Consider the following 23,720-nt stretch of genomic DNA (forward strand, 5'->3'; position numbering starts at 1 on the left):
CGGTTGGAGCCAGCGCAACTGTAGTTTTTGGATGTACCAGATCGGATGGCGCGAAAGAGGAGCAACTTTTCGTTTGTTTCACAGCACTTTATTTGTTATCGTTCGATACAATTCTCAACCCCTGAACACGGCGGTGCGAATTGTTATAACCATAAATTTTACCCGGGGTGCCGAGCCGAGCCGGGCACAAAAAATACGCGTTTCGCAGAACGCGGAGCGCACGCGACCTTTTTCGTGAAACGATTCCGCAAGACTGCCAGTAGGCCGCGCTTAGGAATGCAAAAGCTCTCCCCCGGCCCCGAGCTACTCGATCCACCCAGAGCGGGAAAAAAGCTCAGCACCAGCGCGACCGGGACAACAACTCTGTTTGGACAGAGAGCAAAAATCGGAGCTGACGTGTCGCTCCGATCTCGCGACTCGCCAGCGTAGGCTCGCAAGACGCGCAAAAGTGTCAACATCCCGCCCGCCTCGTCCGTAAGGCGAAACAAGAACCTCCTAATTGAGAAGATCCGCCCGCCGTGGAAAGTCATTGTGAGATGGAGAGCTATTTCTCCTTCCTCGCCTCGTCTTCCGTCGGTCTGATCGGAAGAGGGCAGATCTTGGAGATCGGCCGTCGGAGCTGCGACGCGGCTGTCTCCACCGTCACCACGCGTACCAGTCCGTCGTCCCCTGGGTGCACTCGAATGATTCGCCCCAGTGGCCATTTCGTGGGGGGCCGCAGGTCGTCCTTGATGAGGACCAAGTCCCCAATCGAGAGATTGGATGAGCGCCGTCGCCACTTGCCAAGTTGTTGAAGATGCTGGAGGTACTCTCGTGACCACCTGTGCCAGAAATGATCACGCATATTAGTAATTAATCGGTGCCGAGAAGTGGCCGAGTGAGGAAGACCCTGAGGACAGGGTGGTTCCGGTGGGTTGATCGGACTTTCCCCGATAAGAAAGTGTCCTGGCGTTATCGCCGTATTGTCTAATGGATCGCTAGTCAGGGGGTAGAGAGGCCTGGAATTGAGGCACGCCTCTATCTGACAAAGAAGAGTTGTCAACTCTTCGAAAGTTAAAAGTTGGTCGCCCAGTACCCGTCTGAGATGAAATTTGGTGGACTTGACTCCGGCCTCCCACAGCCCGCCAAAATTCGGGGCTGAAGGGGGAATAAAACTCCAGACGGTACTGTCTTGGGCCAGTTGGACCTTACAGTTTGCGTAGAAGTCTGAGGCGGCGCTGAACATCTCTCGCAGCTCCCGCTCTGCCCCTTGGAAGTTAGTTCCGTTGTCGCTGGTGAGACGCGCACAATGACCTCGCCGAGCGACAAAGCGCCGAAATGCAGCCAGAAACGACCCAGCAGAGAGGTCCGACACTGCTTCCAGGTGTATCGCCCTCGTGGCCATGCAGACGAAGAGGCAGATGTAGCCCTTGTAGCTCTTCTGTCCGCGACTCTTAGAGGTGCGGAGCTGTATTGGGCCCGCATAGTCTACGTCAGTGGACCAGAAGGGGCGATGAGCTCGCACTCGGTCGGTCGGCAGCTGTCCCATTTGTTGATGAGCGGATGCGCCCCTGAAACGAGCGCATTTTACACACTGTTTGAGTACAGACCTTATCAGAGAGTTGGCCTGTAATATCCAGTAACGCTGAGCCAGGACGCTGCGAGTGAGCTGTGGTCCCCCGTGAAGTGTCCGATGATGGGCGTCTCGCACTAGTAGTAGTGCTACGTGGCTGCTCTTGGCGAGCACGATCGGGTGCCTTTCGGCAAAGGTTAGCGATGAGTGCTCCAAGCGTCCGCCGACTCGAATTAGTCCACCTTGACACAAGAAAGGTCGTAGCGCCGAAAGGGGTGATCGGCGTGAGACTTGCCCTCCTCGATTGAGAGCGTGACCCTCCTCAGCAAAGTCCTGTTGCTGAGCGAGGCGTAGTAATCGTAACCGACAGCATTCCAGCTCATCGACAGTAAGATTGATCGTTGGTGGCCGCACTGCTAGGCGCAGGAACCTAAGACAGAAGGCCAAGACACGGATTAATTTGGAAAACGAAGAGAATCGCACTAGTAAGTCGTTTTCAAGTGCGACGGTATCTGTGGTAGTTGCGTGTGAGCGACGTTCTTCAGCCACGTCTTGGTCACCAAGATAGTCTGCTGGCCAGCTGTCGTATGGGGATTCCAGCCAGGTTGGACCACGCCACCACTGTCGCTGGTTATATAACTCCATCGGCGAGATGCCACGAGTGGCCAAGTCCGCTGGATTGTCAGAAGTGGGCACGTAATGCCACTGATCGGCCGGGAGCAACTCCTGAATAGCCGCTACTCGGTTGGCTACGAAGGGGGTCCATCGAGATGGGTGGTCCCTTAACCATGCCAGAATTACTCTAGCGTCAGTCCAGGCGTGTAAACTGCAGTTTTCCAAGCGCAATCCTTTGACTGTACGATGCAGTAGCCGTGCCGCCAGTAAAGCTCCACAAAGCTCGAGCCTTGGTATCGATACCGGCTTAATCGGTGCAACCCTGGTTTTGGCGACCAAAAGCGACGTTTGTATCCCGCCGGTGATGCTGAGACCACGTAAATAAACGGCGGCTGCATAGGCCCTCTCAGACGCATCTGAAAATGCGTGTAACTCCGTTTGCCCTAGAACACCAGTTCAACGTGGTATTCGCAAGTGATTCAGATCCGGAAGGGACGTAGCGAGCTGCGTCCAGCGTGCTCGCAAACCTGGTGGCAGGGTCTGATCCCAGTTGAGCGCCGCCATCCAGAGATCTTGAATAAAGATTTTGGACGCGACTATCACAGAAGCCGCCCAGCCGGCTGGATCGAACAGCTTGGCGACTTGAGAGAGAACGGAGCGTTTAGTTGGCTCTTTCTCCATTTCCAATGTTGGAACCGCCCTTAGGCTAAGAGTGTCTTCGACTGGAGTCCAAATTACGCCTAAGGCCCCCACACTTTGGTTGACCGTGAACAGCCGCTCCGTCTGATCGCCGTCCGGGCATAGAGCAGAGTGCGTACCGGCCCACTTGCTCAACCGGAACCCGCCGGCCAGGAGCAAAGATTCCAATTGACCCTTGCGCTCGAGAGCCGCCTGGAGAGTGTTGGCGCCGGCAAATATGTCGTCGACATACGTATGGTGGCGTAATATTTCTACACCTTCCGAAAAGCGGTGCTCTTCATCCTCGGCTAGCTGCAGAAGGGTTCGAATTGCCAGATACGGGGCCGGCGCCGTACCGTAGGTGACGGTGACGAGCCGAAAATCTTGAATCTCGGCCGCAGGGTCCGCCCGCCATAATATCCTCTGAAGGTCAGCGTCCTCCCGGTGGATCCGGATCTGCCGAAACATTTTGACGATGTCCGTTGTGAAGGCAAAGCGATGCAATCGCCATCGAGTCAGAACCAGCCAGAGGTCCGCCTGTAGCTTCGGGCCGGGTAAGAGGAGATCGTTCAGCGACATCCCGGAAGGTGTTCGGAAAGACGCGTTGAAGACCACTTGTATCTTCCCATTCGGATCCGAAGACTTGACCACTGCGTGATGCGGTAGATAGTACGGACAGCCAGCCTCCTTATCAGGTCCGTTAAGCGGTTCCATGTGACCTAGGACATGATAAGCATTCATGAACTCTGAGTATGCCTGTCCGAGCGACGGGTTACGCCTCAATCGGTTTTCGTTCGCCAGGAGCAGCCGCAATGCCCCGCGACGGGAGTCCCCAAGTCCCGCCGGCGGATTGCGTCTACGCGGTAGGCGTACAATATATCGACCTTCAGAGTCGCGAGCGTAGGTTTTCTTGAAGAGATCCTCACAGAAGGCCTCGTCCGGAGTGAGGATCCTGTTTGTGGAAAACTCTTCGAGCTCCCAGAACCGCTGAAGGTCTTGATGGAGGTCAGGCTCCACTGTTGTGTGAAGGCTGGCGATGTTACACTGCGTTGAGTTGTCTGTCGCCGAGAGCGAGCCCATCAACACCCAGCCGAAGATGGTTGAATGAGCGGCGGGTTCTCCCGGTGATCCTCGTTTGACTCCACCTTCGATCAACATCCCATAAATGTCTGCTCCCAGCACAGCGTCGACTTCCGCCGGTTTGTCGTAGCTCGGATCTGCCAACTGGATGCCGCTTAGATGCGGCCAGTCACCCATGCGAACCTGTCGGCCAGGAGTAAACGGTGTTAGTTTGGACATAACTAGAGCGTTGGGCAAGGCTATGCGTAGGGACGAGGAATGCCTGCTGCCGATCATGAGAGAAACGGCATTAGAAACTCGACCAGTGGTTACACCTTGCAGGCCAGAGACTGTCACGTTCACCTTGCGTCGTCGCAACCGCAGTTGCTGTGCGACGCGTTCCGAGACGAACGATGCCTCTGAACCGGAGTCCAAGAGAGCGCGCGCAGTCATTATTCTGCCGGAATCCGAAATTAAGTTAATTAGGGCGGTCGCGAGCAGCACCGTGCCGCTGGTGGCACTCGACAACGCGGCGACCTTTGTCGGTTTCGCGGAAACGTCTGATTGCTCCGGCGTCAGTGCCTCTTTGTTGGAGTCCTGAATTGAAGGCTGCAGGAGCGCCGCGTCCGCTGATCCGAGGTGCAGCATCGTGTGGTGCTTCTCGCCGCAGTGTCGGCAGCGGTTGATCGAGGGGCAGGCGGCCGCCGGATGACCTTGTCCGAGGCAATTGAAGCAGACTTTTGTTTTCCGCACCTGTTCCCTGCGCTGCTCCGCAGAAAGAGTCTTAAATTTGCTGCATGATCGCAGCGGATGACGAACCTTGCAAAGGACGCACTGAGGTCCTTCGCTTGTGCTTGTAGAGTGAGATGAGACATCATCTCTCCGGGCGTTTCGCTTGGCCTTGTTGCCACACGCAGATTGGACAAGCCGAGGATTGGCGGCGTCCAATGCGCGGGCACGAGTCAGGAGAAAGCCCTTCAGATCTTCAAAAGACGGGAACTCGCGACTTGACTCCTGTGAGGATTCCCACAGGAGACGCGAGGACGAGTCTAATTTTTCCACCAGGATGTGAACAAACCAGTCGCCCCAATGCTCCACAGGGCGGCCCAATGCCCGGAAGGAGCGTGCTGCCTGGGTGACCGTGCTGAGAATTCGGTTGATTTCCGAGGCTGATGTCTTAGTGATCGGCGCGCAAGAAAGTAGCGCTCGCATGTGGTACGCCAAGAGCACCCTTCGGTTGTCGTATCTTGTTATCAGCTCGTCCCATGCCGACGCATAGCTCTGCGAAGTCATGTCTAGACTTGAAATGACTGCTGCCGCCTCGCCAGTGAGACTAGCCTTGAGGTACTGCAACTTCTGAATGGGCGCAAGTCCCTCCACATCGTGCACCAAGGATCTAAACAGATCTCGAAAACCTTCCCAGGCTAGCTGGTCCCCGTTAAACGTGGGCAGATTGATTTTTGGAAGCTGTACTTGCCGGAGCACAGCGCCAGCCTCGGATTCTCCTGTGGTCGGGGCGGCCGTTTTTGTGGTTTGAAGGTAGGCGCAGATTCTAGCCTTGGCAGTGACGTAATGTTCCTCTGTTGAGGCGTATACATCCTGCTTCATATAGTCCGTAAACTCCACTCTCTCCGTAATCAACAGTGCATCGTGTGAGTCGAAAAACTTTGTCCAGTACGACTCCAGCAACTCTAGTCGGGTGGTAAGGTAGGCACGAGTCATCTTGTCCTTTCCGGCTTTGACGAGGTTGTCCCAAAAACGTTCGATGTAACCGGCGGTAGCTAATTGTTTTTTAATTGCCGCATCCATGTCGCAGCACAAGGTACCGACTACCGTACTTTATAATGAAAGAGAAATGTTCGTGTACGCGCGAACAGCTGAGCGCCGAGCTCGTAGGCGCGGAGCACGCGGAACGCGGAGCGGCGAGCTCGCAGGCGCGGGGCACGCAGAGCGCGGAGCGCCGAGCTCGTAGGCGCGGAGCACGCAGGGCTCGGGCGGCGTGTTCGTAGGCGCGGAGCACGCGGAGCGCGGGGCGGCGAGCTCGTAGGCGCGGAGCACGCGGAACGCGGTGCGGCGAGCTCGTAGGCGCGGAGCACGCGGGGCTCGGAGCGGCGTGCTCGTAGGCGCGGAGCACGCGGAGCGCGGAGCGCCGAGCTCGTAGGCGCGGAGCACGCGGGGCTCGGACGGCGTGTTCGTAGGCGCGGAGCACGCGGAGCGCGGGGCGGCGAGCTCGTAGGCGCGGAGCACGCGGAACGCGGTGCGGCGAGCTCGTTGGCGCGGAGCACGCGGGGCTCGGAGCGGCGTGCTCGTAGGCGCGGCACTCGCGGGAAACGGCACTGATCTCGCCAAGACACGGTTTCCTCGTACCGCGTGCGCGGATGATGCAATGCCCGAGCAGCACGTGGCCCCTTTGCGCGGATGATCCGCGGAGATTAAGTGGTTGTGTGCGCGCACAATTCACCTTAGGTCCACCAAAAAAAATGAGTCTTACTTACCGGAGAAATCCTTATTTTACTCAGAGAAGGTCTTACGATGCCGATCCGATAGTGGCTACTCATCCGGCTCGAAGGACCAGAATGTTCGTTGGTGGCTCGCCGTGCGGTAGAATGGCCGGTTGGAGCCAGCGCAACTGTAGTTTTCGGATGTACCAGATCGGATGGCGCAAAAGAGGAGCAACTTTTCGTTTGTTTCACAGCACTTTATTTGTTATCGTTCGATACAATTCTCAACCCCTGAACACGGCGGTGCGAATTGTTATAACCATAAATTTTACCCGGGGTGCCGAGCCGAGCCGGGCACAAAAAATACGCGTTTCGCAGAACGCGGAGCGCATGCGGCCTTTTTCGTGAAACGATTCCGCAAGACTGCCAGTAGGCCGCGCTTAGGAATGCAAAAGCTCTCCCCCGGCCCCGAGCTACTCGATCCACCCAGAGCGGGAAAAAAGCTCAGCACCAGCGCGACCGGGACAACAACTCTGTTTGGACAGAGAGCAAAAATCGGAGCTGACGTGTCGCTCCGATCTCGCGATTCGCCAGCGTAGGCTCGCAAGACGCGCAAAAGCGTCAACAATATTGTTAATTGCAACTACACTTTTAATTAAAAATAACAAAAAAATTAATTTTAATAAAAAATAATTAAGAAAAAAACTAAATATTATAATATAATAGTATAATTGATGTCATACTTCATCATTACATTACCTTATAATAATTGCATGATTTAGTAACGCACTAATCCTCGAAAATTTTCATTTTCATATTTTTGTTCTTTTTAGTATCTAAATGTAAACATATGTATCAATTCTTTACAAAAATTCTTCCTAGTTGCGCTGTAGAGCAAGAAGTTTATTCCGTAATTTAAAAGATTTAAAAATATACCGATGAAAAGAATGTCGACAAACTCTGGAATCCATATCTGCAAATATAATTTTTAGCATTATAAGTTATTATTAAAAATTTATAAACAATAATACAGTTTTTATATCAATTGCATTAAAAAATTTACAAATAATAGAAAAAAAATTAAATATTAAAAAATAATTAATATCTTTTTGTAATATATAAAATGTTTTTAAAGTAAAAAAACTCTGTTTTTGATTTATTAGCTAATTTTTCTTTAATAATAAATGTTAATACGTACGCCATAGCTGATACAAAGTATAACGACTTGTATAGGTGCATTCAAACATATGAATAAGCTTGAAATAATAACAAGCATTTTTGTGACTTCATTGTGTGACGCTTCATTGTCAAAACTTTGTGTTTTCTTATCGGAAGCCAAGGCACTTAAAATCAAGTTTCTTCGAATACGATTTTGCTTGCAAATGTTGTACATCATTAGATTATTAAAAATTACTATCATTGTTGCAGGTAAGATAAACGACATAATAAAATCAATGGTGCCTACAATTTTTATCCCAAAATACAAATTTATTTTATTTTCTTCTTCATACTTCATGGAGAGTGTAATGCTGCTCACAATAAAGGTCCGTTTATACATATCCGTACCGTATCCGTACCGTGTCCGTACCGTACACGTCCGTGCACGGATGCTAGATTCGATTCCATATGATTAAATGTAAGTATTTACACTATTCCGTATCCGTGCCGTCCGTGTCCGTACCGGCACCGCAGATGTCGTTGACGACGATATTTTCACGGATCGGACGGCACTGAACGTGCCGGTACTGACAAATGTAGTAATGAGTAGAAATGAGTATTTCTCAAGAACTTGATCAACCAGGTAATTTTACTCATGATAAATATTATTTTACAAATAAATTTTTATATTCATTAAACATTATTTTATTTGAAAAAAAATACACAATTCTCTTCAAAAATTTATACATATGTAGGAACGTGTTTTCGCTAGCCGGTTCTCTCCATCTTGTATATTGTTTTTGTATTTTACTAACAATTAAATTGAGTAACACATTAAAAGCATGTTCTGACATTCTAAAATATTGATAAAATTTAGTTGCATTATCAACCAATTCTTTATATGTAAAATGTAAAAAATTCACCTTTTGTTTTTCGTTTGTCCATGCTTTATAAACCCATAAAATCCGTTTTTTTTTTTTTTAAGATTTCTCTTTGTCTAAAATTAATACTATTACCGCTAATTCGTTTATCGATAGCTCTGCCATGTTCACAGTTCAGATGTATGTCTCAAGACTGATGTTTCAAAATATTCACGGATGCGAGCCGGATATGTGTAAATACTCATATCGAATCTTGCCGGTACGGTACGGACACGGTACGGATACGGTACGGATATGTATAAACGAACCTTAAACCACCTCGGGAAAAAATGAAAGAGATCTGAACAGACATGATCAGATCTAATCTACTCAGATATGGTTTGATCAAAATATTGGCCCTATCTGATCAGATTCATTCAGACATGAATAGATCTAATTAGATCCTAGCAAATGTGGCCACCGTTATAAAAAATATACTATAATTATGGGTTTCTTTTAATTTATAAAAATATTAATTTATATTTACTTTAACAATATTTTAGTATTTTTTCTTTAAATACTAAAATAATGTTAAAGTAAAAATATAAATTTATATTTTTATATATAAAGAAAACCGTTAAGATTCCGCATTATAATTATCATGTTTTCTTGTTATATATTTGTAAGAGTGGAATTCGCACTCTTAGCTAACGTTCTTAGAACGAGGAAATTAAGCCATTCGATGTCTCTAAAAAAATGAGAGTTTTTATTTTTTTTGAGTAACAATAACATCACATACAGATAATACTAATTACATAGATTCGCTTTTAACCTAAAATGCGGTAGAGTATATCTCCGCGCTTTTCGTTTGATTAGTAATGTAATTTACTAACCTAAAAAAATGAGAAATCGAAAGTACTGTGGCTTTTCCTATTCCGAGTTTCTTTCTGGAGTTTTTAATAGTTCGAATCCTTACACGTGGCGTTACACTCTTCCTCACTCAATTTTGTCGGATCATCTCTCTCCTCTCTCTCTTTTCTCTTATCTCTCAATTTCACTCTTGTCACCTGCTGCCACCTTTTCGGATCGACGGCCGGACGGCCTTTCTCGGATAACCGCGCATTTTGAAAGAGAGATGCACAATCTCTACTTTTACATCCCCCCGCCACAGAAGATTTACAGCAGAGCCTGTAAAGTCTGTGTATCATCCACATCTTCGAATTTGATATATGGCATAAGCTTTGATATATGGTAGTAATTTGATTCCTTCTTTTTATGTCCTGAGTCTACCTCAAAAATAGTATTAGAAATTTTTCGTATTATCGGGAACGGCCCGATTCTAACTTCATCTAGTTTTTTTCTGTTTAGTCTTGATCCATTCTCTACGTAGACCATTTGTCCAACATCAAACTCATAGTTTGATCTATTTTTATCATATTTGCTTTTGTTGTAGATATGATTTTTTTGAGAATTTCTAAGTGCTAATATTCTATCTTTATCTAAATCTCTCTTTGGTCTTAATTCTTTTGGAATCACTGGGTCGATTTCTCCGAACAGCAAATATTCTGGGCTGAATCCGGTAACCGAATGTTCCGTACGATTATATTGTTCTGTGCACTCTTCGGCTATTTTCGACCATGCTCTAGATTTTGTTTCGTTTATTTTACATCTAATCCTATTCACGAGAGTTTGGTTTAATCTTTCGTTTAGTCCATTTGAGAATGGACAGTTTACTGCAGTAAAGATTAAATTGATTTTCTGTTGTTTGAGATAATTTTTGAATGCGTCTGAATTTATCCCGCTATATTGGTCTGTAAGGAGTGTTTGTATCTGGTGTCTATCTTGAATCCTCTTCAGTAGTTTTATGAAATCTTCTGCCGTTTGGTTTTTTGATGTCAGTATAAAGGCGTATCGTGTAAAATGGTCGACTAGTAGATGTAAGTATCTTTTCGACGATTTGTTTCCTGCGAATCCACCGATCGTATCCAGGGAAACAATGTCAAAAGGTTTTTCTGCTGGTCCTAGTTTTGCTAGTAGTCCATAGTGTTTGCTTCGTGTTTTATTTTTTTGAGCAAATGTCGCAGCTGTCGCAGAACCGTTTTGTAATTTTTTCCATATTTTTAAAGTAGTAGAAGTTTCTTATCTTATTTATAACTTTACTTTTGCAAATATGCCCGTAGTTTCTATGTACTTTTGCAACCAGACTCTTTCCGAATTCTTCCGATATCATTACTTGTTTGTTACCGTTTCTGAGCCTGTATACTATTCCGTTTTCTTCATATCTGTCTTTCATTGTGTCTATTTGTTCTTTGTTCATTTTCTGATCCTCTCTTACGTCTTCCATATCCACGAAATTTATTGTTTTTATACCCTCTTCTATGTCTTCTGATTCTGAGATTACTGGGTTTCGGGAGAGGTAATCCGCTTCCACGTTTGTTTTTCCCGGTTTATATTTAATGTCGAAATCAAATTGTGAAAGAAAGTGCATCATATCTCCTAGTTCTTCATCTGTTCTGGATTTAATGTTTTGTCCTTCGAGAGGTTTGTGGTCACAGACCACTGTGAATTTTTTTCCTATGAGCCGGTACTGCCAGTGGATGATTGCTTCTTTGATAGCAAGGCACTCCAGGAATATTGCTTTCTTATTTTTTTGGTAGTTTTTCAATTTTTTTGAGAAGTAGTCGACTGGTTTCAGTTCTCCATCAGGTTGTTGTTGCTTTAACACCGCCCCGAGTCCTTCTATGCTGGCGTCTGTGTATATGACTGTCGGAGCATCGGCGTTATAGATTGCGAGTACCGGTTGCGAACATAATAATTTTTTTATTTTCCCAAATGCATCTTGGCAGTCGTATGTCCAAGAGAAATCTACGTTTTTTCTAAGTAAATTGTGCAATGGTTCCAAAAGTCTAGCCGTATCCGGGATGTATTTATGATTGAAGTTTACTTTTCCCAAAAATTGGCGGATTTTTTTTTTTGAGTCTGGTGTCGGAAAATTTTGAATGGATATCAAGTTTTCAATGGTCGGTCGAACTGTATTTTCTGAAATGATATGCCCCAAGTATTTTACCTCGTTTTTCGCAAAGCTGCATTTTACAAATTTTAATCGGAAGCCTTCTTCGTATATTGCTTGTAGTAATTTTTGCAAGTGATTTATATGTTCTTCGAATGATCTTGAGAAAATGATTATGTCATCGATGTAGTTTATGCAGAATGCGTTTAGATTGTTCCTTCGAATGATATTACTTAATATGCGTTGGAAAATACTCGGAGAATTTTTTAAGCCAAATGGTAAACACTTCCATTGCCAATGACCGTCTTGCGTTACAAAAGCCGTTTTATACTTGTCTTTAATACGTAGTGGGATTGACCAAAAGGCCGAATTTATATCTAGTGTTGAGAACCACTCAGAGCCACTTGTCTTTGCAATGATTTCGTCTATTAGTGGGAAAGGTTGTGGTTCAGAAATGAGTAACTTATTTAAGTCTCGAAAATCAATGCACATTCTTGTTTTTGTACCTTCATCTCGTTTGTAGGCGAGTGTAACTGGGGAAGCGAACGGTGAGCACGATTCTTCAATTAAATCTGCTTTTATTAGTTCCTTTATTTGAAATTCTATCTCTTTTTGGTCATCTATTGAGCACCGGTAAGGTTTTTTTGATATAAATCTTCGTTCTACGAGCTTTATTTGCGCCTCGTGATCCTTCACTTTTCCGACGTCAAATTTATTTTTCGCAAAAATTGATTCATACTTGTCTATTAAACGTTTTACTTCTTCTCTCTTTTCTTCAGGCAAATGCTCCAATTTTGCATCAAATTGTTCAATTGGGATACCTTCGTTGAAATTAACTAAATATTCTTTAGCTCCTATTGAAGAATCTACTTTTGAGATTTCCTCTTCTTTTTGATAAATTTTGAGATCGTAATCTTGTTTTAGACCAAAATTTTTTATCGAATCGAGGCCTAGTAGTATGTCATATCCAAAATCTTCATCATCTACTACGAACATATTTATCGTTTTCTTTATTTTGTGTATTTTCAGTTTCGCGTCTAATTTTCCTGAGACATTTTTTCTGCCACTGACCGTCTTGAAAGTGTTTCTATCTTCTTTTATTGGCAAATGCATTTTTTTCACGACTTTTGAATTTAGTAGTGTGACATTTGCACCTGAATCGTAAATTGCTTTCATTTTAGTGTCATTTAGAAATACTTCTACCGTTATCAGCGGCAGCCAAACTAGTTTTTTTGATCCACTATAGTTTCATTCAAATGTTCTTGGACTGCGATATTATTTACCGTTCTTATATTTTTCGAGTCTCCTTGGCATCTCTTTGTGTTTCAGTCTACATATCGTTTCGGGGTGGAATCTACCTGAGAAACCTTTTGATTCGCAATACCCGCACGTTTTCTTTTCGCTCGTTTGTGAAGCTCGTATGTGTCCTGGATATGTCGTGTCATTAATTGTTGTTTGCTTTACACTACGTTGGTTATTCGTCCCCGAATTGTTGGCGTGACTAAACGTTTTTTTTCTTTGTACCAAACTTTCTAACTTACGTAGCTCTCCTAACATCTCTTCGATTGACGTGACCTTTGTTTTATCTATTCTATCTTGTATGTAGATTGGCAGATCTGTTATAATTAAATCAATAAGGATATCTATCGGAAAATTTTTTCGCAAGTTTATCAACAAGTTTTCTTTTCGCAGTGCATAATCTACTAAGCTACCTCCGACATATCTAAAGGAATACGCTTCCCTACATTTTCGCCATCCTGTTTCGCGAAAGCTTTCTAACATTGTTCTTTTCCATACGTCAAAACCTACGTCTAACCCTAATGCTATAACTTTTGAGGAATACCAATCTTTCGCTGTACCTTCTAAAAACAAACGCAAAATTAATATTTTATCTTCATCTAATATGATTTGACATCTTTTGCATTCTTTTTCAAACATATAAAACCAATTCTCAATTGGAAAGTTCTTTCCATCAAAGTTTCCTATCACGAAATCTTCGCGTATTTTCTTCAAGTTCTTCCTTGCGTTTGATGTTTCTGTTCTTGTCTGTGTCGTTGCATGCTCATTTGTTACCTTATCCGCCGCTTTTCCATTTTCTTGTGTGGCTTCCACAGATTGTAGATAGACCCCTTTATACCTTACGTCACCGTCTTCGTCCATGTATAGGGATGCGATATCTGGTGGCAGTGAGACCTTGAACGTGCGATATGAACCCCGTGTTTTCATCGAGGCGAGAACCGTTTTTACTTTTGGTATCGCGCAAATTTCTGGGTGAGCACTCGGGGATTGCAGTTCCGTCGGCAGTTCATAATGCACATCTGTATCGTCCGGTTGGATCCATTTTATTTTGTATACGTTTGATTTTCTGTCTGCTGCCTCTTCTATGGTTGCATAAAATCGAAATGCCACGTGCGTAGTCATTTGGAATTTGAAGTCCCACTTTCGATTTGTAAGAGTGGAATTCGCACTCTTAGCTAACGTTCTTAGAACGAGGAAATTAAGCCATTCGATGTCTCTAAAAAAATGAGAGTTTTTATTTTTTTTGAGTAACAATAACATCACATACAGATAATACTAATTACATAGATTCGCTTTTAACCTAAAATGCGGTAGAGTATATCTCCGCGCTTTTCGTTTGATTAGTAATGTAATTTACTAACCTAAAAAAATGAGAAATCGAAAGTACTGTGGCTTTTCCTATTCCGAGTTTCTTTCTGGAGTTTTTAATAGTTCGAATCCTTACACGTGGCGTTACACTCTTCCTCACTCAATTTTGTCGGATCATCTCTCTCCTCTCTCTCTTTTCTCTTATCTCTCAATTTCACTCTTGTCACCTGCTGCCACCTTTTCGGATCGACGGCCGGACGGCCTTTCTCGGATAACCGCGCATTTTGAAAGAGAGATGCACAATCTCTACTTTTACATATTAACATTTTATTTCAAGAAATTAAAAATTAACATTATTTCCGAATGATAAAATATATAATTATATTCCGAAAAAACATATTTGTAAAATATATATATATTTTTGGTAAGGGCAGATAAAAATGATTTAGATTGGATTACATATGCAGCTGTAATAAAATAATTGGAAATAATATATATATATATATATATATATATATATATATATATATATATATATATTATACTTTATACTATGGTGTATTATACATACTTGGTATTAGGATATATATTACACGATTGTAATATTGCACCTCCGTTTTATATTTTTTAAATGAGATATATAACGTACAGCTTAGTCATTTAGTATCACAAACTTAAAAAAAAAGAAAATTTTAATCAAAATAGCTAAATCATACAATACTAAATACAGACTATATCATAATGAAATTTGAATAAAATCAGGAATAAAAAGAAATAATATTTAATATGAAATGTTCTTGGCCTGATTAAAAGAAATTAAAACAAAAGTGAAGAAATATTCCATACACTATAGCTTTCGTAAGTATAAAAAATTGAAAATGTAGGATAGTTGATAGTGTTACGTCCTGATCAGACTACACGATTCTTTTCTTTTCATCAAATACCAGACCTAGTAAACGCGGAACCAACAAAAACTCTTAAGAAATATTATAACGCCAGAGCTGTTTTTCTCATGAGACACCAGGAGCTCGAATCTTCTCACAGAGAAAAATAGCATGGATATTTCAAAATACCTTGGCCGCTCAGCGTGCCTATCGTCGCCAGAAAAACCGTAAAAGTCAAAACTTCGCGGTAGCTGGAGTCCTTAACCGACTCCAGACGGTTAGAGTAAGAGATAAAAAGAAAAACTGGCACCAACTAGTCATATTCTTGGATTCCACCTACGGAAACTCTAGCTAGTAGATAGGGTTTTACCGAGTAACGATCGGGGAATGACCGCAGTCGCATGCCGAGAAGGCGTGACACCTGATACGGCGCACGTGTTTAGTAGGTCTGGGAAACCGAGATGCATTAGTCGCACTCTCCACGCGACACCAAGGGCACGCGACAGTCGTAAACTGTCAAATATATTAGATCAGTGACCCAAGGCTTTGCGAACTTATATACCGATTCTTAACCATCCAATCCGAAAGCCGAGAATCGGGGCAAGCACTTCTATAGACCACCCATCATTCCATCGTATGGTCTAAAGACTACGCCCACCCAGATCTTAAGACACTGAGATGCACCCCACCTATACTAATTAACACCAACCGGGTTACGCCACCTCAAAAACCTACCCCCATCATATATGGACCCGAAACGACGCTATTCCTTATTCGTTAGGGCCTCTTTCTTCCTATCTCATTTCAAGTAACCTAATCATCTAAACCTAATCCTATTAGCTAAAAATGACGCCATCCTCCCCCACATTAAAAATTTTCTCGCAAAACTAATTCCTATTCGATCCCCGCTCCAAAAACCTAAGATTTTCCAAAGGGATCTACCCCAAAGAAAAAGTATAAAAACCCGTGTTCTGGTGGCTCCGGACACAATCACACACAGTTTTTCAAGCAGTTTTGCGCAGTTATTCCGTTTAGCTCAAACAGTTTTTCGAGTAGTTCGGGGGCGCGAATCAAAGAGTAAAACCAGTTGATACTTTGTCGCGACCAAGTGGTGCATCTCAAGTAGAGGGCCCATCACCCTGACGACACCATCCCGCAGCAGGGTGCCCACACGTTTACAAAAAAGGAGTCCGACGCTCATATAACACCTTCCCTCAACGGGGCGCCTGCTCAGAACCACCGAACATAGTCAACCCGATCCGAAACTATCCTGTAACGAGTAAGTCAGTTGATTCCTCTTTATTTTATTATTTCTTCTGTCCTCCCTCCGGAAAAATGAAACACTCACACACACACACACACACACACACACACACACACACACACATTATTGTAAAGAATACACAAATAAAATTATTAACATATGCGATTAAGAATTAAGTTTTTGTATCCTAATTATAAATTCAATCAAATTAAAATGTTGTCTTTAGTAAATTAAACTTTTGTTCTTTTTCATTTAACCACACCCTCCTCGTTCGTCACCCCCTCACACCTTCCCTCTCAAATTGCGCACAAAGGTTCCGCCCCGGGTAATAGGGATTCAATTCCTTGACCCAAAAAGGGAACCACGAGCGGTTGACTTGTTGACGGAGTAAAAACGACTCTTCCAGTCGCTGACCCGTCGCAAGTCCTAAACGTGCCGCTCGGCTCGTGCGGTCAGGTCCGTTTACGTCGATCGCCGAGCCCAACGAAAAAATTCTACATCTATCAGGACGTAACAGACTTGATAGAAAGAATAAAAATTGGGGGCTCGTCCGGGATGAAAAGTGCAATTTTTGGGAGGTAGGAATGACAACGAGGTCTCACTCCGATAAAGATAAAATAGAGGAACAATTTAATGCTGCAATAAAAAGCAAAAAGAAAACTAAATCAGACACATTAAATACACTTCACACATCCACTCCAGCAGCCTCCTCCGCTCGCGTCCCTAAACAAATTAAATTCAACGCTAACGAACCTGAAATTGAAGCGTTTTTAGTGGAACCTAGTGCTCCCGAGTACGGTTCCGACGATTCTGGTGACGAGACTATTAGACCGTGTGGTGAGAACGAACACTTAAATTTTAAACTAAGTCCAAGTGACAGTAAAAGGGTAAAAAATATGGCGCAAGGTAATCCGTTTGCTACCCTAAAATACGCGGTCGAAGCCGTTCCATTTTTCGACGGAAAAAATATCCCATTAAATTATTTTATCGAAGGATGCGAAGAGGCAAAGTCTATGTTGCCCCATGAAGCAGAGCCTCAATTTACTAAAATTTTACGAACGCGAATAGTAGGCGAAGCGCGACGAACAATTAGAGATCAAGATTTCGAAACAGTAGCTCAGTTAACTAAATATCTAAAACAAATTTACGGCGGATCTAAAAATGTGTATCAGTTACAGGGAGAATTAGGAAACGTATATCAAAAGAATGACGAGGATGTCGTCACTTATGCTAATCGTGTAAAACTCTTAGGAAAACAGATACGAGAAGCTTATCGTAGTTCAGAACACGCGTTAACAGATCACGACGTGCGAGCATCTTTAGAAAAAGACATGTGTAAATCGTTTTAATATATATAGCCAATAGAGCAAGAGCTGGATCGATTTGCTCAAAAATTCCTTTTATTTATAAAATTCTACAGACGTTTCGGCCAAGGTACGTGGCCATCTTCAGTGTAATACAAATTATAGAATTTAGTACATGATTAGAGAAGCTTTGGTACTATTTTTGACTAAGGAAACGCATCCTCTGATAAACGTGTAGTACAATGTGGTTAGTAAAGTTATATACGTGTGAAGCCACGGACCGTCTTAACGGTTCGTCACTAATATGTAAAAGCAATTAAAACTGTGACATGTGTCCACGGATGTGAGTGGGACTCGACTGGTGTCGAGCGGCGCGGCATGAATCATTCTCGTTTGCAATACATTCTGCCACATCAATTACATATTGTATAAAAATTATTATTAACACTATCATATTAGTAAACATTAAAATAAAACTCAATTGTTTTAAACAATTGCTTATGTATAAGAAATAAATTCTTTTGACGGCGCGAAATGCGAACCCCGTGATTGGTTAACTTGAAATGCATTTTATTCAAAAACTATTGACCTCACAATTTTCTTGTACGGACATTTTTTACTCACGTTATCGAGATTTAACCACTCCTTCAAGGACCTGCGTTTGATCTGAAACACCCTGTATACAGGGTGAAAATCTGTATTATCTGTATACAGGGTGTTTTATTTTAATCTAGCCAGGCAAATATTTCAAACGCTATTGAGTTTAGAAAAAAATGTTTCAGACAAAAGTTGTAGAGTTTAGAGGGGGGCACAAGATGTTGGGCTTGAGTTTTTGATGAAGGTAAAATTGCAGGTCATATAAAGGTACACTTTGTTTTTTTAAATGAAATGTAGTATTTTTTATTGCATATTCTGAAAGAACATAAAATTCTGCATTAAAATTGTCTGATACGTTTTTCATGAAAATCCATAGTTTTTGAGGAAATTTAGCAATTAAAGAAAAAATGTTTGTTTTTCGTAAAGAGAATCATGCATCAATTTGTACTTGTTTATGAACATTTCTCGTTCTTAGAGTTACCCGGAATCAACGGCGTGGACGTGACAAAAATCTGATTCCATCGGGGTGCTTGATTTACGTGAGTCCCCTTGCCTCTTACTTTCGGGGTTGCTAAATTTGCTAAATTTCCTAAAAAATTATGAATTTTCATGAAAAACGTGTCAGACAATTTTAATGCAGAATTTTATGTTCTTTCAGAATATGCAATAAAAAATACTACATTTTATTAAAAAACAAAGTTGACCTTTATATGACCTTCAATTTTACCTTCATCAAAAACTCAAGCCCACCATCTTGTGTCCCTCTCCGAACCCTACAACTTTTGTCTGAAACATTTTTCTCTAAACTCAGCGTTTGAAATATTCGCCTGGCTAGATTAAAATGAAACACGCTGTATATAATATAAGTATAAGTACAGTATTTCATAATATTATTACATATATAATATATATCTATGACTTGGTACAAGAAGTGCCAATATCAAATTTCTGCTAAAATGAGCCAAGACTGGAAATGTGTTTAAAAACTCTTGTATATTGTGTGCGAGAAATGGTAATGTCAAAATCTAATGTAAATAAAAATGAAGGTAACAGCTTCCATTTATACATCAAGTTATTTAATTATAAACTAAAAAATTTTTTAACTAGACATATCTCAAGTTGATGAATATTGACATTGTCACTTCTTGCACCAAGCCACAGATATATAAGATATATATTAAAAATTAAATACTTATCGGGTTTTTAGCATTTTCGTTGTACAAATTTTTTTACATCGTGACGACAGATCATGCTCGATTTTGTTTCTGCTCGTTCGCTGCGTTTTTGCTGCCATACTGCTAGCACATTCATAATATTTAGCTCACTGGGTTTAAGCATACTGCAATAAAATTATAGGTTTCAAAATTATTATTATTATTATAGAGTATAAATTATAATTTCAATTTACCCTTATTTATAATTTTATATATTTTATATTAAATTTTATATATTTTATATTAAATTTTATATATTTTATATTAAAATAGTAATTAATTTAAAAAACAATGATTACCTTGGATTAAGAATGTCATTTTCGACCCGGTTGATTGAAATGGTTAATCTAATTTAGCAACGTCAAACAGAGCATAAGAGACATATATTGGTTAAAAAGTTATTATTATAAAATATAAACTATAGTTTCAAATTACCTTTTATCACCTTATTTTTATTACTTGACAATCCATCGTCTCATCAACTTGGATTCCTTGAAACCCTTCGTTTTACAATGTCTTATTCAAGCACTCTGCAATTAATGCCCTGTCTAGACCGGAGGATGATTTTACGTGACTCATTTTGTTATCAATTAAAAAAAAATTTTTTGGGTCAAACTATCCACTCCACAAGTAGGATCATCCTCTGGTCTAAATTAGACATAATGATGACTGAATAAAATTGTGGGTTATGCATCTCTTCTAGAATTGCCATAGCAGACGACTTTATGAGGCTTTTTAGTAAACCTTTCTTACAAAAGATCCGTCAGACGTCTGTACATCGTCTTTAGGTAATGTTTTAAAGACGTAATAAAAAAGACGTCTACAGAACGTCGTTAAGACAAACATATTGTGTGGGAAAGGAGAAACATACATATATTAATTGCAATTATTCCAATCAAAAAAGATTTTATTTCTTTAATTAATATTTTTCTTTTATTTTTGCAATTTGTTTCGCGTAATTGAAGATAAATACACTGCAATTAATGCAAATCTAAAACTAAAAAAAAAGGGTTTGCTTTGAAAAGGGATATTTGCCTCGTAATTGTAGGTGTTGCTTGTCATAAAGAACCACTAATTCCTTTGTTCTCGGAACACTGCGCAATTAGGTTTTGCAGACGCCGATAGCCGTGCGTGTGCAGTGGCGAAGAAGTGCTGGAAGTATCAATTATTCAAGCTGTACTATCGTCGCCGCCGAGGCGCAAGAAGAAGTGCCGAAACGAAGAAAAAAATGCCACCCTTTGATGAACAGATAGACAATAAATAGGAAAAATTCAATGTAAAAGAAAGGAGACTTTAAATGAGGGTTCTGCTCGTTAATTGGCTGAGTCTTGCCTGCACAATAACCCTCCGTTCTTTTTACGTTTGCATCATGAAGGGCCATGCAGAAGTGGCACCTCGGAAAGTTAAGTTACTCAAACTTTCTCTTGTTTGTGGACGTATTACTCGCGATAATTATTGTACAATCTATCTCGTTATCTGATGATTTATTAAGAAATAAAATGTAGAATCCTGAAATATTGTTTTGCGCATTGTATAACTTTTTTTTAAATTTTTGTATCCACCAAAAAAGAGAAAATCAAATCTCTATCCCAGTAAACATTCGATATCCTATGTATATACATAAAATATCTATAATGTGAAAAAAAATATACTGTATATATTATGTACATACATATTATATACGCTGATGTAAATACATTTGTGGATATACATAAGATATCTTACAGATATCTTAAGATATACATAGAATGTATATTCGAACGAGATCGCTGCCTGTATATACATAGAATATACCTCGTGTACATTCCATGTATATACATGTAACGTACATACATACGATATACGCTGATGTAGGTACATTTATGGATATACATAAAATATCGTATGGATCATGATGTAAGAAGATAGGTGTACCATTGCGCATAATGGCAGCCGTATGACGTCAGCATGATAGGACAGCCAATCAAACGTGGTCCAAAATGCATCCGCGAAATTCTAATATAGAATTATCATATTATTAAAATGTAATTAAAATTTATAAAAATATCTTATAAAAATAATAAATTTGCAATATAAAATACAGTAGCAATAAATGACAATTACCCACAATAATAAATAATATCAATTAATAAATATTATATAGAAAATTAAGTGTTTCCAACACAAATGTGTGAATACATATATTTAATATCTCTTATGATATCTCGTATGATCAGTACGACTTATACAATTCTTTACACAACACGTTGGCATAGTTTTTAAATATCTTTTAATATTATTATATTTAATAACCTTCGGTGTCAACCGTGTCAACATATTTTGGCAGCCATATTACTTTTTAGCATTTTGGACCAATTCCTGATTGGTCGAAGAGCGATCATTACTTTGGACGACTGCGCATTCACGGCAATGGTACACCTATCTTCTTACATCATGGTATGGATATACATAGAATTAGTCATTAGTTTGTTCGCTTGCCGCTATGTGACGCATTATGCGTTATCTATCTCGTATTTAAGTTTTAATCATGAGAATTATATAAAACTTGCAAAAGGCGGGTAATAATATTGAAGATGTAATAACTTTTTCAATTAGTTTAATATCTGAATTCCAACACAGGGAATTAGATAAACTGATTGTTCAAAAATGGGGTAGATAAATATCCAAATAAATGAAAATTGTTTATTACCCAGTAAACATTCAATATCCTATATACATGGAATATCCATAATGTGAAAAAAAACGTACTGTATATACTATGTACATACATAGAATGTACCTCATGTACATGCCACGAATGTGTATTGCACATCCTCGGAATATACCCCATGTATATACCACGAATATACATTGCATATCTTTGGAATATACTTATGTATGTACTGTGGACATTCTATGTACATACATATGGTAATTATTTTACATACATAGGATATGCGCTTTATATACTTTTCACATTCTTTGTATATACGTAGAATATACAATATACATATATGTATATATGTACATAGGACGTACATATGATGTCCTAATGTTTATTGGGTATTGTTGCAATGCAAATGTGTACAAATGCAATTATTTTATATAATCTAAATTATTAAAAATTATAAAATTTTTGTTTGATAATGTATTATAATTAAAAATTTTCATAGAAAAACAAAATTAAGATATATTCATCTATTTATATATATTATATTATATGATTGAATATAATCAATAAAATAGTACTAACAAATACATAATGAATAGAAATAATAAATATTGATAAAATCAATATTTAAATTATTAATAAAGTTTTTATTTTAAGAATAAAATGTTTATCAAAGACATAGCCATGACATATATAATTTTTTAATCAAGTTAAAAAAATGTAAAAAAAGCCGTGGCTGGTTCAACGTGCTAATTTATTATGAACAAAATATAATATCAATAGACGTTTCTGTCTCGCATTAGGCTTTTCTCGGTTGTCAATACAACATAAACAAATTATAAAACTTGAACATTAATTGCAAAATGCACGTATCATTAAAGATTACATTCTTAAAGATATAAGATAAAAAATTGAGCAACCGCAAATTTGTTCGAAAATGTACGCATTGTTGAAAGTAACATAATTAACCATTATTAAATGGTGTAAAACGCCAGTAATGGTTCAATAATAATGCACGCATTTTGCAATTAATGTTCAAGTTTTATAATTTGTTTATGTTGTATTGACATGTACAATTGATAATTATCATTGGAGCCTAATACTATATATATAATTTTTTAATTTTACGTTTAACAAATATAGATCATTCTATTGTCTATTAATTCTATCCAATTGCTTAAAAATGTATCAAAAATTATGTATATATATATATATATATATATATATATATATATATATATTTATTTATATATAATCTTATCCAATTCTTTAACAATTTATATAGTTAATTGTATTATTTCAAATTTTTTATTATTAATAAGAATAACTTTTTAAGAGGATGCTGGAGTGCCTGACGAACTCCGACGCGAAAGCGCCATCATTTCGATGGAACTAAAAATGAGAGTGATATTATCGGCATAAGTCATAATCTAAGTATGAATGTATTATGTATGCGTATGTGTGGTGCGTGTATATATTCGCATATTATTGTATAGCGCCTCTCTGATATTATCCTGGAACTAATCTTCTGTTATTTTTTCATCTGTTATACCGATATTGGACGCACACGTATGTAAAAATAGTCGGACAAGAATATTTTTTACATTAGACTTTTCAGCCCAATTTTAATGGTTCCATAACATTTTATTATGCAGTGCGCAATTCGCGCTGCTCTTATTCGGTGTATTAAAATCGTTAAACTTTTATAAAAAGCTAAAATTGATAGCTCTAAAAGACATGTTATCCTAAGAGTATATCAATAAAAATTATGTTATAAATAACTTTATTTTTCCGAATTTTTTCGACCAACGCGAATTCCCTTTTTGT

General features: G+C 40.2%; 1 protein-coding gene across 1 annotated transcript; it reads right to left on the bottom strand.

Moving 5' to 3' along the window:
• Positions 1–544: 544 nt before the first annotated feature.
• Positions 545–5,713, bottom strand: LOC136997036 (uncharacterized). Its single transcript, XM_067347185.1, has 2 exons — positions 2,695–5,713; positions 545–2,610 (listed from the first exon to the last, which is right to left on the bottom strand). Exons 1-2 carry the CDS (start codon positions 5,711–5,713, stop codon positions 545–547), a joined length of 5,085 nt encoding a protein of 1,694 aa, XP_067203286.1.
• Between the last annotated feature and the right edge of the window lie 18,007 nt (positions 5,714–23,720).

This window comes from Linepithema humile, chromosome 1, assembly GCF_040581485.1.
Source record: "Linepithema humile isolate Giens D197 chromosome 1, Lhum_UNIL_v1.0, whole genome shotgun sequence".
NCBI lineage: Eukaryota > Metazoa > Arthropoda > Insecta > Hymenoptera > Formicidae > Linepithema > Linepithema humile.